At 36.4% G+C, this 14,566-nt stretch overlaps 1 protein-coding gene across 2 annotated transcripts in view; it reads right to left on the bottom strand.

Annotated features, from left to right (window-relative positions):
* The window catches only part of GPHN (gephyrin), a 294,994-nt gene that overhangs the window by 105,822 nt on the left and 174,606 nt on the right, over nucleotides 1-14,566 (bottom strand). For both annotated transcript variants that reach the window (XM_065635424.1, XM_065635425.1), the window contains exons 5-8: nucleotides 12,910-13,004; nucleotides 8,400-8,466; nucleotides 4,048-4,320; nucleotides 2,694-2,801 (exon numbers count right to left, since the gene is read on the bottom strand). In XM_065635424.1, coding sequence (XP_065491496.1) covers nucleotides 2,694-2,801; nucleotides 4,048-4,320; nucleotides 8,400-8,466; nucleotides 12,910-13,004 — 543 coding nt within the window. The remainder of the gene's footprint in view (nucleotides 1-2,693; nucleotides 2,802-4,047; nucleotides 4,321-8,399; nucleotides 8,467-12,909; nucleotides 13,005-14,566) is intronic.

Here is a 14,566-nt window from a genome sequence, read left to right as displayed (position 1 = left end):
CAAGTAACTTTTTTTTTTTCCTAGCCACCATATCCATCTCTCATTCCTGCTCAGATTTTATCCAGTATCACCTTTTTCAGAACAAAGAACTCTCTCTGCAACAAAGTGACTGAGACAATTCCAGTCTCCATGGAACTGCATGTGAAATACTATGTTTTTCCTGTGAGAAAATTAAAATTTAAGTAAAACTTCAGCCAGGACACTAATCAGAAAAGGAATTGAAGATAAAGGGAAAAGATGATTACAGGTATTTTATTTCAATGAGAATTATTCCCTCATCACTACCTTTACAGAAAATACAACTGCTATAAAACAATATAAACCTACCTAGAACTTTAAGTTTCAGCTTGCTAGCTTTTGCAGACACAAACTCTGACTGAATTAAGTTAGTTCACAGTTAAAAATTTTGCTCTCAAGAAGTTTACTTCTCTAATATGACAGCGGCATGTGTTGTATTGCTAAAACCAGCATTAGTATGCTCTTCAAACCACTCAAACCTACTGATTTCAGAGAAGGTACTAATATGCACACTGCATAAACATATAAATATAAAATATATAATGGACATATACTGTTCATTTACGTGAAAGTGACAACAGAATGTGATTGGTATTTCTGTGCATATATGTTATATGAAATGGAGAATGACTCATTTTTCTTACTTACATTTAATGAGTTTTTTCCTTTTAAAATTAAACTTAGGCAATCTAAGTCTGTATTCATGGCAATTTCTTGTGAAACCTGCTAAAGAGATTGATAAATCCATGAAAAATTTCTGTGTTTCCTGAAGCCTGGAAATGCATGATAAGGAAGGGCAGAAATATTACTGTGTTTTTGATAGACTTTAGTTTTTTTAGACTTTCACAAAGTCACACTCTGGGTATTAATGATGTCTCCCTCCTCAACTCATCTGCCAGCCTCAAACACATTGAATAGAGGACAAAGGTCTCAAAACTCTAAATGGGGTAAAATAAAACTCCGCGTTCAGTGAAGGTAATTCCTGTTTGCAGTAGCTGGAGTGGAAAACCCGTTTTAACATACTGACAGAGAAAGAAATGACTGAGAAATGAATTAAGTGACAAAGAAAGCTATCCACCATACCCATCAGTCATTGCTTCTACATTTTTTATTTGGTACGACCTTTCCCAGAAGTACTTTTTTATCGGTTTAAATATTTGTGTTTTCAGATGAGAACTGAGTGTTGACAAGAAGGAGAAAAAGATATGAGCTCTTTATTCTCTTTTGCCTAGGACTGGAACAAAGATGGACAGTGCTGGTGAGGTACTAAGAAAACAAGCTGTAGATGGTAATTATTGTCATTGTTTCGCAAGAGTAAAAATATGTCAAAAACATAGAGAAAGGAGAGCTAAGAAAACCCCACCAACCTTCTGAAAAACTAGCCACTTCCTGCTCTGAGTTTGAAGATCTGATTTGGATTATAGGATGCATAAAACAACAGCTCAAGAATAATTTGCGAAAGGGCACGGAAGCCTGGCTGACAGCTGAACAGCGTGCTTCGGAGAGCCTGAATTCACTGGTTTACTGATACTGGAGAATATGGTGCCAATTCCAGTTTAGTAAACTCAACTCAAAAAAATGAAACTATTGGAATAAATGTTTGTGTGTATGTATGTATATAGCAGATATATAGCTTTATCATCAGGTGTGTGAACTTCAAAGCCTTCACACTTCCTGAAGTGACTTTTCAAGAGACGTGGTCATCACGTTTTAAATACAAAGGTGTTATGCTATTTGATTGATGGTTTAAATTATTATTTGCCTAAGGGAACAAGAAAGTGCAGCCTCTGCTCATCAAATGTAGTGACATATTTTCCCAAGAACTTAGAGCCTGTTTGCTGGCTGACATGGACTGAATGGGGCAGACGGCACAACTCTCTCTGGCCCAACTGCCCTCCTCAGGTTTCCCTAACCTAGAGGTATGAATACAGTAAATGACATTTGATTCCTGATCATACTGCAGCCATTATTCTATCTTGATTCAGGCCCAGACTAAACCTTTGGGAGATGGAAAATACAGTATTTCGTCTGAGCCCAAGTTATAACCTTTGGATTATAATAAACTAAGTCCTTTCTACCATGCATTGAAATAGGTGCCTACTAGTCACTAAAATCCAGTAATTTGTAATAAGTGCGCTGTATCCTGACTCCTCAACTATTTTCTTCTGTTTCTGAGAAAATCTACTTCTAACCAGAATACATAAATAAGGGAGAAACTGCAAGCGATGGAAGCGAACTATGAATACCCTGTACACACACTGTATTATGTTGATGAACTACTGGGAGAGAAAAAGCAAAGCAAGGCAAATGAAGGGGAAAAAGTCGCCAAAATTTCACAGCTCTAAAGCAATAATTCTAGGAGATTATTTTAATTATATTCAATTATTGAGCATATTAGATGATGAAGTTTGTGACTAATCAGAAACACAGGCTTTATAGCAATGATTAGCTCAGCAGCCAAATTATTCAAACTGACAATGCACATGAACTTTATTCTGTTTAAGATACAGGGCTAAGCAAGGTATTTTCTGTAGCATGTTCTCTATAAGATAGCACCGATGTGTCTTTGTTAGAAGAAAATAAATAACACTGTCTGTTCACACAGTAGTCTAGGAGGCAGGCAGTGTATTTTTAGCTACTGTTAGTGCAAAAAGCCTCTTGGAAGTGTCTCTTACCGGTTCTCCTGCACTGCCTGCTGCGTGATGGCAATAACTGATGAGACCAGGGATGGGCTGTTCACCTTTTGCCATGATAACAGCGGTACTGGTGTAGGATGGATGCTTCTAATGCACAACACATAACAGCTATGAATACAGTGACAGGGAAACATGAAACTGTACAAGCAAATGACTGAAAGGGAATGAAGTGAAAACAAGCGTGACACTGAAATGCCAAGCTCATATGAACACAGTCAGTTTAGATCTCAGGTATTTTCTGCCTTCAAAAATTGCACATGTTATTTATCTTCACCTATATCAAAATAAATTAATCAATTTAAAATTTGCATTAATAAAAACTGAAACTTGCAAGTGATAATTACCTTAATTCATCCCTGTAAAGATATATGTAATCAGGATTTTCTGTACATGAGGAGATGATCTCCAGTTGCAGCTGTCTTAGAAATGTCAAGATGTCTCAGACCTGAATTCACATTTCTGGAATTAGAATGTTGCTGCTTTGGCTTAGAAATTGTTTAATACAATTTTGAGTTACTTAGACTTTCAATTCCCAGAATAAGAATTAAAAGCACAATTTGTGGAGTAAATATAGAACTAAGCAGTTTGGAAAAAAACTTTCCAAACACATAGGAATACATTGTTTTTCCATTTGAAAACTGAAAACATAAAACTGAGGTAAATATTTATATATTGCTCAAAGTAACACAATATTTCTTTGGAAAACATTTAAAATTTATCTAATGTTTTCCTTTTGTTGTCTCGAATTTGTAATTTTGGTTTGAGTAATATTGATCTATGATTACTGGTTAAAGCACAGCTATAAATACAATGTGATGACATTCAGCTTTGTGGCAGAATTTCATGTCGCTTATGCGGACATGCACACTGGAATACAGTAGTCTGGATAGCTGTAACCTGCTACCTATCTGTCATACTTTTTATCAATGTTTTTAGAAACCAACATTTTATTTTCATAATAGATATTACAGCTTAGAAAATGTTATTGCGATTCCTTAATTTGCCACCTACTGGACTTTGCATGCACAGGTGTGTGAGTACTTTGAATTAAAAAACAACAACACACTAAAAACAGTCTGTCACATCAGAATGGTATCATAAAGATGCATATTATCATCAAGATAATAAACAATATATCTTCCACTGAAATTTAACATCACCTACTGAAGCAGGATTCATATTTTTATGAATCTATATTTCTGCAAAACGTACCTACAATACACCTGTTTGACCACACAGACATCCATGTATAGTCTTAACATGCAAATGAATATTGGTGGAAAGTACCTGAGATAGAAACTAAAGGTCTCTCAGGGAAACAAGCCAGACTCACCTTAGCTGCAATGGCTGCTGCCGTTATATGTGAAGAAGAACTGTCCTCTGTTGAGGCAACCCCACTATCCTTCTTCTCTTCCTCCTCTTCCTCACACTGTACTCCTTTGTCTTCTGTCTGCTTGTGAGGGCTGGTGGTTGGAGGAGGAGAAAGAGGAGGTGGTGGTGAAGGTAGATCTTCAAGCTCATCATGCACCTCCTTTACTTTTACAATGGCATCTCGCAAAAGATCAATGGCGTGAGGTAGGGCTGGCAGTATAAACTGAAAGCATTCCTATACAAAACAAGAAGAGAAATGACTATTGAAAGTTACCTGCAGAAGTAAATAGGGATTTTTCAGGTTTGCTCTTAAAAGATATTTGAGATTTAGATGCATCTTTTCACATGATCATAAATAAAACCTTAAATGCCCTATGCAATTGCTCATAGAGGGTAAAAAAAGAAACTCGGAATCAGAACTGGGGATTCTACTATATATTTTTGCCCTTTTTCATGCAAATATAGGAAGCTGTACAACAGGGCTACTGCCATTAGACTAGCATTGGATTAAAAATTCAGAAAACAAGAGTTAAATTTTCATGAATACATAATACAGAAACCAGTTCACAGCAGTTGGCAGAAAGCTACAAAAATGCAGAATAAAAACCTTAACTCTGTCCACGCAGAGATATTAGCTTCAAATCGTTCTTATTATGTTCCTTCACAATTAGAGAACGATTCATAAGAGTTTCCATAACTATACTTTTATAGAAGTATATCCTTTTTTATTCATGGACATCCTATATACTGGAAGAATGACAAACTATACTGATGTCATTATAATTTTATGTAACATAGAAAAAAATTGTTCATAAATAATCTATTTTTCAAACCTCTCCTTGCTCTATGATCTTAAAAACAATTAGAAAGTATATTGTATATGGCCGGAGAAAGCAAAAATGCAGGCATCATATAACTGTTTTTGTTCCATAATGGGCATACACAAATATAGCTACCTCTGCTGCTAAAATATGCAATTATTTCATCAAATCAAAGAGGAACCTCAGGACATCACACAATGCAGGCTCCTGCTCTGATGAGGGTCAATATGAAATGCAGACAGGTTGCTCAGGGCTTTGTTCAGTAAAGTCGTGAAAAAAAACAAGAACAGAGACTCCACAGCCCTTCTTGACAGCCTGTTCTAATGCCTAATCACCCTCAAAGTGATTTTTTTTTTTTTCCCATTTCCTGTATCCAGCTGTAAGCTACCTTTATGACTATTGTCTCTCATCCTCCTCCCAGGCACCTCAGTAAAGAGTCTTCATGTCATTTGAGCAGACTGCACATAAATATTGAATTATTGGAAAATGATGGCAGGATCACAAGAATGAATTGCCATGGCGGTGCAGTCACGGAACATACAACTTGACAGAGAAAACTGACATTACTCCTTTTGTTGCACTTAATTTTCAGTTTTGTTTCAAGCCTAAGGAATATTTTTTAAATGTATTTCAATATTTTACAGTATCCAGAAAATAAATAATGATAAACATTTTATACATTGATACTGTAACAATATTTTCAACAATTGAAAATGACTATGTAAACAAAGAGCAAACCATTAATCATAAATTGCTAGAGTTTATATAAGCCACTTTGTAAGTCAAAAATGTGAATCGCAAACACTGTATTTCCTCAAAGATTCTAAATAAGAACCCACTTTTCAGTTGCTCCTTTAAGACCAATGAAAAATCAGACTAATTCATAGATTTATAAATTGTCTAAACATTCAATTTGGCACTCTGAAGAACTGCAGTAAACTGGATGATGCTGTATGCAATGAATATATATTAAAATATATTTGTAAACATTAATAAAGAATAACTTCTAATGTAACTGCAAACCTCAGAGCTATTGTGACTCCACAGTATTATTTCAAAAACGGTTTAAAATACTGAAGCATACAACCATCATTACTTCAGTAAAAAAGCAGACCTCAGGTAAGTAGTAAACAAGGACAACAATCTGTGGACTGGCCAATAATAATGGAAGAGTACATCAACTATTAACTCATTAGGGAAGCATGTTCCCCACTCCTAGCACTGAAGTAAAGCCTTGTTGGCTGGACTGTTGATGAACAGGTTCCCAGTACGTACTCTAAAAGCTCATGCTGTTTGTAAAACTCATTGTTTTAAGCAATTGTTAATACAATTATGAAAATTGCCATAGACCCAATGATTTCAATGAGCATCTGGTAATTTCACACTTTGCCCTCTTTCATAACATTAAATACATTTGTCAAGGCTAAAAGAAAACAGACCAGAACAATACAAAAATGGAAGTATTCTATGGATCTTGATACAGTGGTACATGCCACACAAACCCTCTCTGGAGAAAAAATGTTTTGCATTGTGGCCATTTTTGAGATGGAGCATTTACACTGCTGCCATTTTCTATGAACATTTTAATATTTTATTAATGAAATACGTATACTGCTGCAACTTCATAGCTTTATATAAGCTTCTTACATGATTGTATTTATATGATCGGAAAGAAATTAGCAAGTAATAAAAGAGAGAAATAAGTTCTTGGTAACAACCCATCCTAGCTGGTTCTTGAGATCCAGCCTGTTATGAAACAATGTTCTCTACCATCCGTCTTAAAAACCTTTGCTGAAATCTGGTACTTCAAAGATGTTTCATAATAAAATAAATTGTGACAGAATAGAGTATCATGATGACGGGAACAAAAAAATCATCAGTTTATGAAAAGTGTTCTTGTATAATGAAATCACATGACATTTTTTTCTTTTCCAGCAGAATTACCTTTTCTATTACCTACTTTATTTTGAACTATTGTTAAAATACTTATTAACGTTTTTTCATTTCCTCATCCTCTTTCTACAATTTATCTATCTTCACAGCCTGAGTGCCTCAGGGCAGAAAATGACAATTTTTCCTGTACCTAGCATGTTACGCGTGCTACCGAACACAACAAAAACCATTAGAGATTGTAGGCTATTTCACCTCTTTCATAATTCAACAAAAGAACTATAGACTTCTGAACAAATCTCCTTACTGGTGCACCAGTTCTCTAAGATGTGGGCCCTCTGCTATGTTACATCGAGATGACTTCCCAGTAGGTATTCTCCTGCTCCACCATCCTCCAATGCTTGTTGCATGTTTTGAAGGCTTTTTAATTTCTTTTCAATTACAGAGTCTCATCAGATTTCCTAAAAAGGCTCTAAGGAATGCTAGAATCATAGAAAGGCTTACTGAGTCCTCGAACAGAAACACGTAGACTATGGATCTGAAAACCTGTAATGGCTGCTTGAGATAATAGTATTCAAAACATTTTCCCTTCAACTTCCAGATGACAGCCCACATAAACATTTTTTATTTATCTCCAGACATAAGTCTTTCGAGCAAGAGTGACTTCAGGGCTGTGCTGCCAAACACATTAGTACTGTCTCCTTGGTGACTGGTTCCTACTGGTTCAGAAGATGTTGATAAACTACCAGGTACGCATTTGCTAGAGGCCATAGGTAAAGACATTTTTAACAAGGCCACTGACATAGTCTGAGCCCTGGAGAAATATGTTCTCGTGACTGATGGGGGAGCTACCTCAGCAGTTTTGTATCAGGTTGTACAGCCCAATATTCAGCTTAGCAGTATTTGTGTGGAGAAGGCGGTTTTTCTGGATCTATTAGTCAACTACACAGTAAGAAAAAGTACTGGAAAGATCTAGCCTTACTAACAAACAAAAAAATTCCTCATGACATTTAATTACGTTTCTTTCAGCTCTATGGTCAGAAAGTAAGCACGAATAAAAACATAAAGCCTAACTTCCCTGTGCAAACTGAGCAAAACGCAGGAAGAAAACAAACCATATAAGGCGTATAAAGTCTGTTACCCATATCCAAAGGATTTTAAATTCCTCAAACTCTTAAAAATTATGTTCCTTTTTTTCCTCTCTTGCTGACAAAAATTAGGAATATTCTTCATACTCCTGCATGTTCTACCACATACTAGGCCCTCTTCTTAATTCTGTGTGAAAAAGAACGCTTTCTGGGAAGCTGTAGACAACACAAGGATCAGGTACCGGCTGACAAGAGAAGAAGGAGGAAGAGACCACAGCCTGCCACAGTCAGTGCTGTCCTGCACGACACGCAGTGCTGTCCTGGTCACACAGCACCTTCCCCCAGACTGGAATTGTATTGTTCCTGACCGAGAGCGATGGTGCGTTCAGTTATATGAACACGCAGATCAATTTATTTTTGTAAAATTGGTTGTAGTGGGTACTTGCCACCACTCAGAACAATGGGAGGGACTCATCATGGGTCCTCAGTAGCAGATCAGTAAGAATACTTCTTACCTGTGACCCTTTCTTGCTACCTGGCAGATTAATTATGAGAGTTTTCCCTCTGATTCCACACACAGGTCTGAAAAGAAAGAAACCCAGAGTGAAATTCTTGCATGCAACTTCCTCCAATGTAGAAACAAGAACAGAACATTTACGATAAATTCTATTATTTATCAGAATTTGTAAACTCAATTTCCAACATCTAAAAATGTTTGTTGATCGTGTTCTTATGAAACAGCTCAGGAGAAGCTTAGCTGAAAAAGCATCAAACAAGGCTGACAGTCTAACATTTAATTGACAGTATAAACACTGGCTAGATTTCCATCTTTTTTATGTCTGTGTAGCTCCCTTAATTCTATTATTTACTTGCATCCAATACATCCTTTGATATAGTCCCTATTTGCTCATACACAGGGTTCCTTTATAACGTAATTGATTATGTCAAACACTATTTCTCTTGCCAGGTAAAAATACTAAGTAATCTTAGTACTTTTACCTGGCAAGGGAAATAAATGTTGTGGGGTTTTTTTTTTGTTTGTTTTTATTTATTTTTTTTAATTTTTAAACATGCAACGTAAGAAAAGCACAGAGGGAAGTAGCTCTCAAGTAAAATTGCACTTATGCAACCCATATCTAATTCTTCCTAACAGTCTTTCCTTCCTCCTCCTCAAAAAAAGATGAAGCCACCTATCAAAGATGGAAGATTTTATTTTTTGTCTTTAGGGAATTCCTTTGGTCTCGATGCAGGGCTGAAATTAGACACCCAAGTGCTGAATGAGTTTGTCTCTTCCTCCTTTCAGCTAAATATTTTTCAAGAGAAAAAAATTAAAATTACTGGATTTTATCTTGAGGCTGTAAAGAGTGCCTCCTGCTTTTCTGCACTGTTTATGAAATCAGTGGTGAAAACCCCAGGGCTGGGATATAGGGATAAGAAAAAAATTAAAAGGATGAAACCAAACCACAAAATAACGAGGCTACAGTTCAGAGAAACTGTGTAACAATCTCTTTGTCAAACAAAAGCATGAGCCATAAGTGAAGACAGAAAAGAAAATAATTTCTTGATAGGTCATTACCAAAAATTTTGAGCCAAAGGACATGGTTTGTGGGGTAGCCAACTTCCCTGGATTTCTTCTTATAGAAATAATTCTCAGTGATTAATATCATTTATCGGTAGCATGGCATTTTCTAGCAGGGTAGCAAATATTCCAGTGATAGCTCACAATTAAATAGCACAGAGCCTGCTTTTGTGCCACAAAATGAACTTCTGATACCACACTCAAGCTAGCCTGAAGAGAAGTCTTGTTTTCAACTGGCAGCTTGCACGTTGCCGGACTCCTGGCCTCTATTCTCCCATATTCACTTCTTGCACACTATGCACCCTCAGTTAAGAAAGAATTCCAGGTAGCTGAGGAATGCTCTACTGCAGTACAAAGATGAAGAGCCTGAGCTAAAGAAATGTGCTCATTTACTCTTGTTGCAGTAGTCAAACTTACAGAGTACAAACTCAATCGGGCAAATCCCGTATGTGAGATACAGTTTATGACAGATTCAAAATAAAAGAAATAGGAATTACCCACAGAGGAATTAAAATGAGGAGGAATTCTACTTGGCAGATAGCTCCTTTATTCTGTTAAATCATTTAGAACATTATAAGCTAAATAACCACCACAACCAACCAATAATAAAAAAGGACTAACCAGTAGCCATTCTCTCAAAAGCTACAAGTTTTGGCTGCCAATAATCATATCTAGTGGCTCAAGACAGAAATGGAGCTGCCAAAAATTTCTCAAGAGAGCATGCAAAAGTGTGTAAAACTACCCAAGAACTGCATGGCTTGCAAAAAATATTGTTTGCACTGACAACAGAAAAGCACATAAAACATGAATGCATTGTGGGTAATTTGAGAGTTAAACTAATGATATTCCAGATGCTGTGGATCTCATGTTATCCTCAGCCTTGTGATACAAGGTACAGAAATTTTAAGAAAAAACAAAGAAGTCTGAGAAAAAATACAAACAGAAGCAACGGAGTGGAAGGAAATTAAAAAATGGATGTGGGAGGAAAGAAATGCAGGTCTGATGCAGAAGTAGGAATGGAGAACATGATCTCTGTAGGAAAGAAATATGATCTCGCTGGGAAGAAATCAGGCTGGTAAAAGCAGAATAAATGGGCAAGGAGACAGACAGTGCTTCAAAAAGCCTCAGTAAAGACTGGCATGGCATGGGTACTTGACAGGTAAGGAATCGGGTGAAAGGAAGAGATAATTCTGGGACAAGGACAGTTTTGGAAGGTCACAGAGAAGAAAAGGAAACACTTTCAGGAAACATATAAAAAGGTCTATGACGCTTTAAGATACTCCCGGCTGGACCTCGGGACTGAATCCGAACTATGAGAGTCTCACTCTCCATCATTTGCCATGAAGTATCTGTGAGTCCAGCCTGCAAAGTAACTCACCACTTCCTAACACTGGCCCACGGTCAGGAAGACAGCCTATAACCTATAACAGTTTTTAAAAGTTCAGGTGATAAAATTCAACACGATTGACCTAACATTTCCAAACCTGCAGGTGATCTACAGAAGTGTCAGCTTAATGTTGCATAACGGATCTCCTGCTTTTGTTTTTTTGAAAAGTCAAAGAAATCACACGCAAGATTATCAATCAGAACTTCGTTTCAAAATAAAGCCAATGAGAGGTAGGCTTAGGACAAGTGACATTTAATGTTAAATATTTTGAAAAATTAGGTTCTACGTTTCTCAAACTGTGTACCTAAAATTAGTATATGTTTTCAACCTCTCTTAATTTGAGCCTTAGTTCTCATTTTGAGGGGGGATTACAACACTACCTCAATTTGCAGAATTTTCTATTGTCTTCGAATAACAAATGATGTAAGAAAAATCCTAGTGGAAGTGAGTCTGCATCCAAAGAAGATTCTGAATAAAGAGCATCAAAGCCGATACAGCATTACACAATAAGACAACCAAAACAAAAGTAAATTTCCTTCCTCCATCTGAAGCACTCGCAGAGGAATTCTACAGGAGGTTGTAATCATAAGACATACGCATAATCATGCAGAAATGAGATTGCACAAGAAACCGTAAGGTTGTGATTTCATAACTTTTGCACACTTAACTTTATGATCTGAACAGTATTATAAAAATAATGGACTTTTGCATGCTGAGTACTTTTAAGCCCGAAGTCAAGGTTTTCACTGAGAAATCTTTTAACATCTAATATGATTGCATGCAGTAATGTTTTTTGTAATGTTTTTGTAATGTTATCTCCCATCATTGTCATCAATTGCTAGTGAAAGTGGCTGTAGTTTAAGGGACATTTTCTTGCTATGTGTACAGCAGAGTCAGCTTCTAATCTAGCATTGCCATTACAACATCCCTTCAGCCATCCTGATCACACCACATCCTAAATCAAACTTGGTAGTGTCATCTATATGGCTATCTTCTTCATCTGAAACAGAACACCTAAATTAACCTTTCCTCTCCTAGTGGTAGTATTCTGTTATCCTCTCCCTTCAGATAAACACAAACTATGATATAAAAAATTATATCAGATAAAAAAATGAAAATACTTGTTAATCTGAACAGAATCTGAGGGTGCTACCTTTGTAATATTGCCCTTTCAGATGTGATATGAAAAATTTTAGAATAAGTTGTTGAATCACTAAACCTCTCATTTAAATGTCCTTTAAAAATCCAAGTATCTGAATATGAAGTTGCAGATTTGAAAGTTCTTTCTTTATTTCTTATGTAATTATTTTCTTGTTATACCCTCATTATACAATGAGGAATCGAATAACCTGTAACAGTCATCGTTTCTTAGTTATCTTGAAATAACGTGCAAGCACAAACTAACTTATGAAAGGCATTGATATTACTAAGTCTATCATAGGTAAAATGAGGTAAACTGAAAGAATAAAATAAAAATGAACTCCAGAAAGAATACAGGATAACAAGTGATGTCACTGATAAAGAAACACCAACAGGCAGAGAAACGGTTACTAATTATTTAGTAGGAAATACCGAACTCCAGGAGTTGAAGTACTATATCTGAAAGTAGGGGATAAAATACCATTTAACTTATTCAGAAAGCTTTTGCTGATATTGGAATAAAAGCAATATCAAAACAATACACTTATATTTATCAAGGGTTTCTTTTTGCTAAAGAAAGCATTTTAGTACTTGGTGAACAACATATAGAAGAATTCTTCACTCACCACCAAAACATCACAGCTCTAGGATGAAAAGACAGTTGTTTAACAGCATGCATCAATATTACAAATAACCTGGCATAGAAAATACAGGAGGATACAGCGTCTAAAGCAGACAACAAAGGGAATTAAATGAGAGAATGCAATTACCCCTCCTGGAATTTGGCCACTTCTCTGAAGTTAAGACTTCCAGTCTTGATAATAATGGTAATTTTCGGTTATTTGTCTATAGTAATTTCCTGACAATGTGTATTTCTAAGGAAATAGTTCACTTCATGTATTGCAGGAAATAGTCTTACCTAGAGAGCATGCCCAGAGGAGTAACATTAAGCGATCCCATCAGCATTGCCAGGGCCATCCCTGGGGCTTCTCGCTCTATTACTTCTTTAGTGGCCTGTAATCAAAGATTAAATAGCAAAGTGAGTGAAGAAGTACAAGGAAAAGAAAAACATGGAACCAGCTAAAATGTGGGTGTGTCCTTTTTTGGTTTCTGTCAAGAGACGTCCTTGCTATATTCTCAACACTCAAATACGTTAAAGAATTTTCTCTTGGTTGTGTAAAACAGGGAAAGAAAGGGGTTGGGAAGAAGCACTGTCAGCTGTACTGTAAAAGCTCCTACAGAAAATGTTAAAAGTCAGGATCCTATATATATAGGAAGTGTTAACCAGCGCCACATAAATAACAACTCCCTCCAAAAGAAATGAAAGAATGTTTGGGAATAAACAAAGAAAAGACCAAATGTATCTGCCTTCTCTTCCTTATCAATCTCATGTGCATTTTCCCATTCAGATTTTCCCAGGCATGAGAAGAGTGAATCTGTCTGCACAGAAGACAGAAAAAAAAAATTTGCAAAGGGAAGCCCATGTAGCAAGCAGGCAGGAAAAGAGTAAAATGGTAATGCTAATGGCCAGAGCCTGACGCCTTCCCCTCTGATCACGTTAGCAAACCAGCAGTTCCATACAGCCTGGTGGCTTTTATTCACAAGCGGTCCATACGCAGTGGGCACTGAGAACCCAGGAAGCAGAGTCTGAAAATTCTTGTCTTTTTTGCCCTTTTCCTGCACAGCGAATCAAATGGAAAATTATTCTTCTGGGATGTGCACAACCTTCCGTCCTTCCTAACACAAATTTTTGCAAATGCACAATCTGTCCAGTCTCCCAGCCTCTAACTTTAGTGAGGACGTGACACCTCAAATGCAGGTTACAGCCCTACCCTCCCTCCATTTCCCTCACAGTAGCTGCTCTACAGTGGATCGTCTCATTTCATGTTCTGAAACAAGATTCTAAGTTATGTGGAACAACTAAAATGTTAGCAATGCTTATAAAACTGTGAAATCCATTGTAAACCATCCAGCCAAACTACAACGCTTTGATGATACAGCTATCAAAACAGAAATAGAAAAGCGTATCTTAAATATAAGGACACTCTGAATAAGCTAAATTTCCTTGGCAGTTTGATACAGCAAAAGAATAAAATGGAAGAAAACCAGTCAAATTATTTTGTGGGAAAGATTAGATTGTAAATCAAATCCTTGTACTTCTGTAAGTTCCTAGTTTACAAATAGAGAAGCAAAGTAACAGAGAAGGAGAACAACAGAATTAACCCAATGGCATCCCTATGAGAAGGATCCAGGACTCCTATATTAGCTATAGAGCTAAAACTTACAGAAAGCAATAAATAAAACTGAAAAAATATCCTTGAACAGTACAGATATTCGAGTGGCCATATCTTCAAACATTGTCACTAACACTTAACATGTTTTAAAGGAATATGTCAGTATCGGAAGACATCAGACACAGCTACCGAGTAAACCTTTAGATCTTCTATTAATGAGCAAACTCGTATGTGCTCAGTTGTGGGAAGCAGGAATGTTGGTGTATAGAAAAACAAGCAATTATAAGTCAGTAGCTAACACCACAGTCTCTTTTATTTGAAGCATAGCATGTTGGTTTTAGT

Source organism: Caloenas nicobarica, chromosome 5, assembly GCF_036013445.1.
Source record: "Caloenas nicobarica isolate bCalNic1 chromosome 5, bCalNic1.hap1, whole genome shotgun sequence".
Classification (NCBI taxonomy): Eukaryota; Metazoa; Chordata; class Aves; order Columbiformes; family Columbidae; genus Caloenas; species Caloenas nicobarica.
This window is presented reverse-complemented; position numbering and strand designations above follow the sequence as displayed.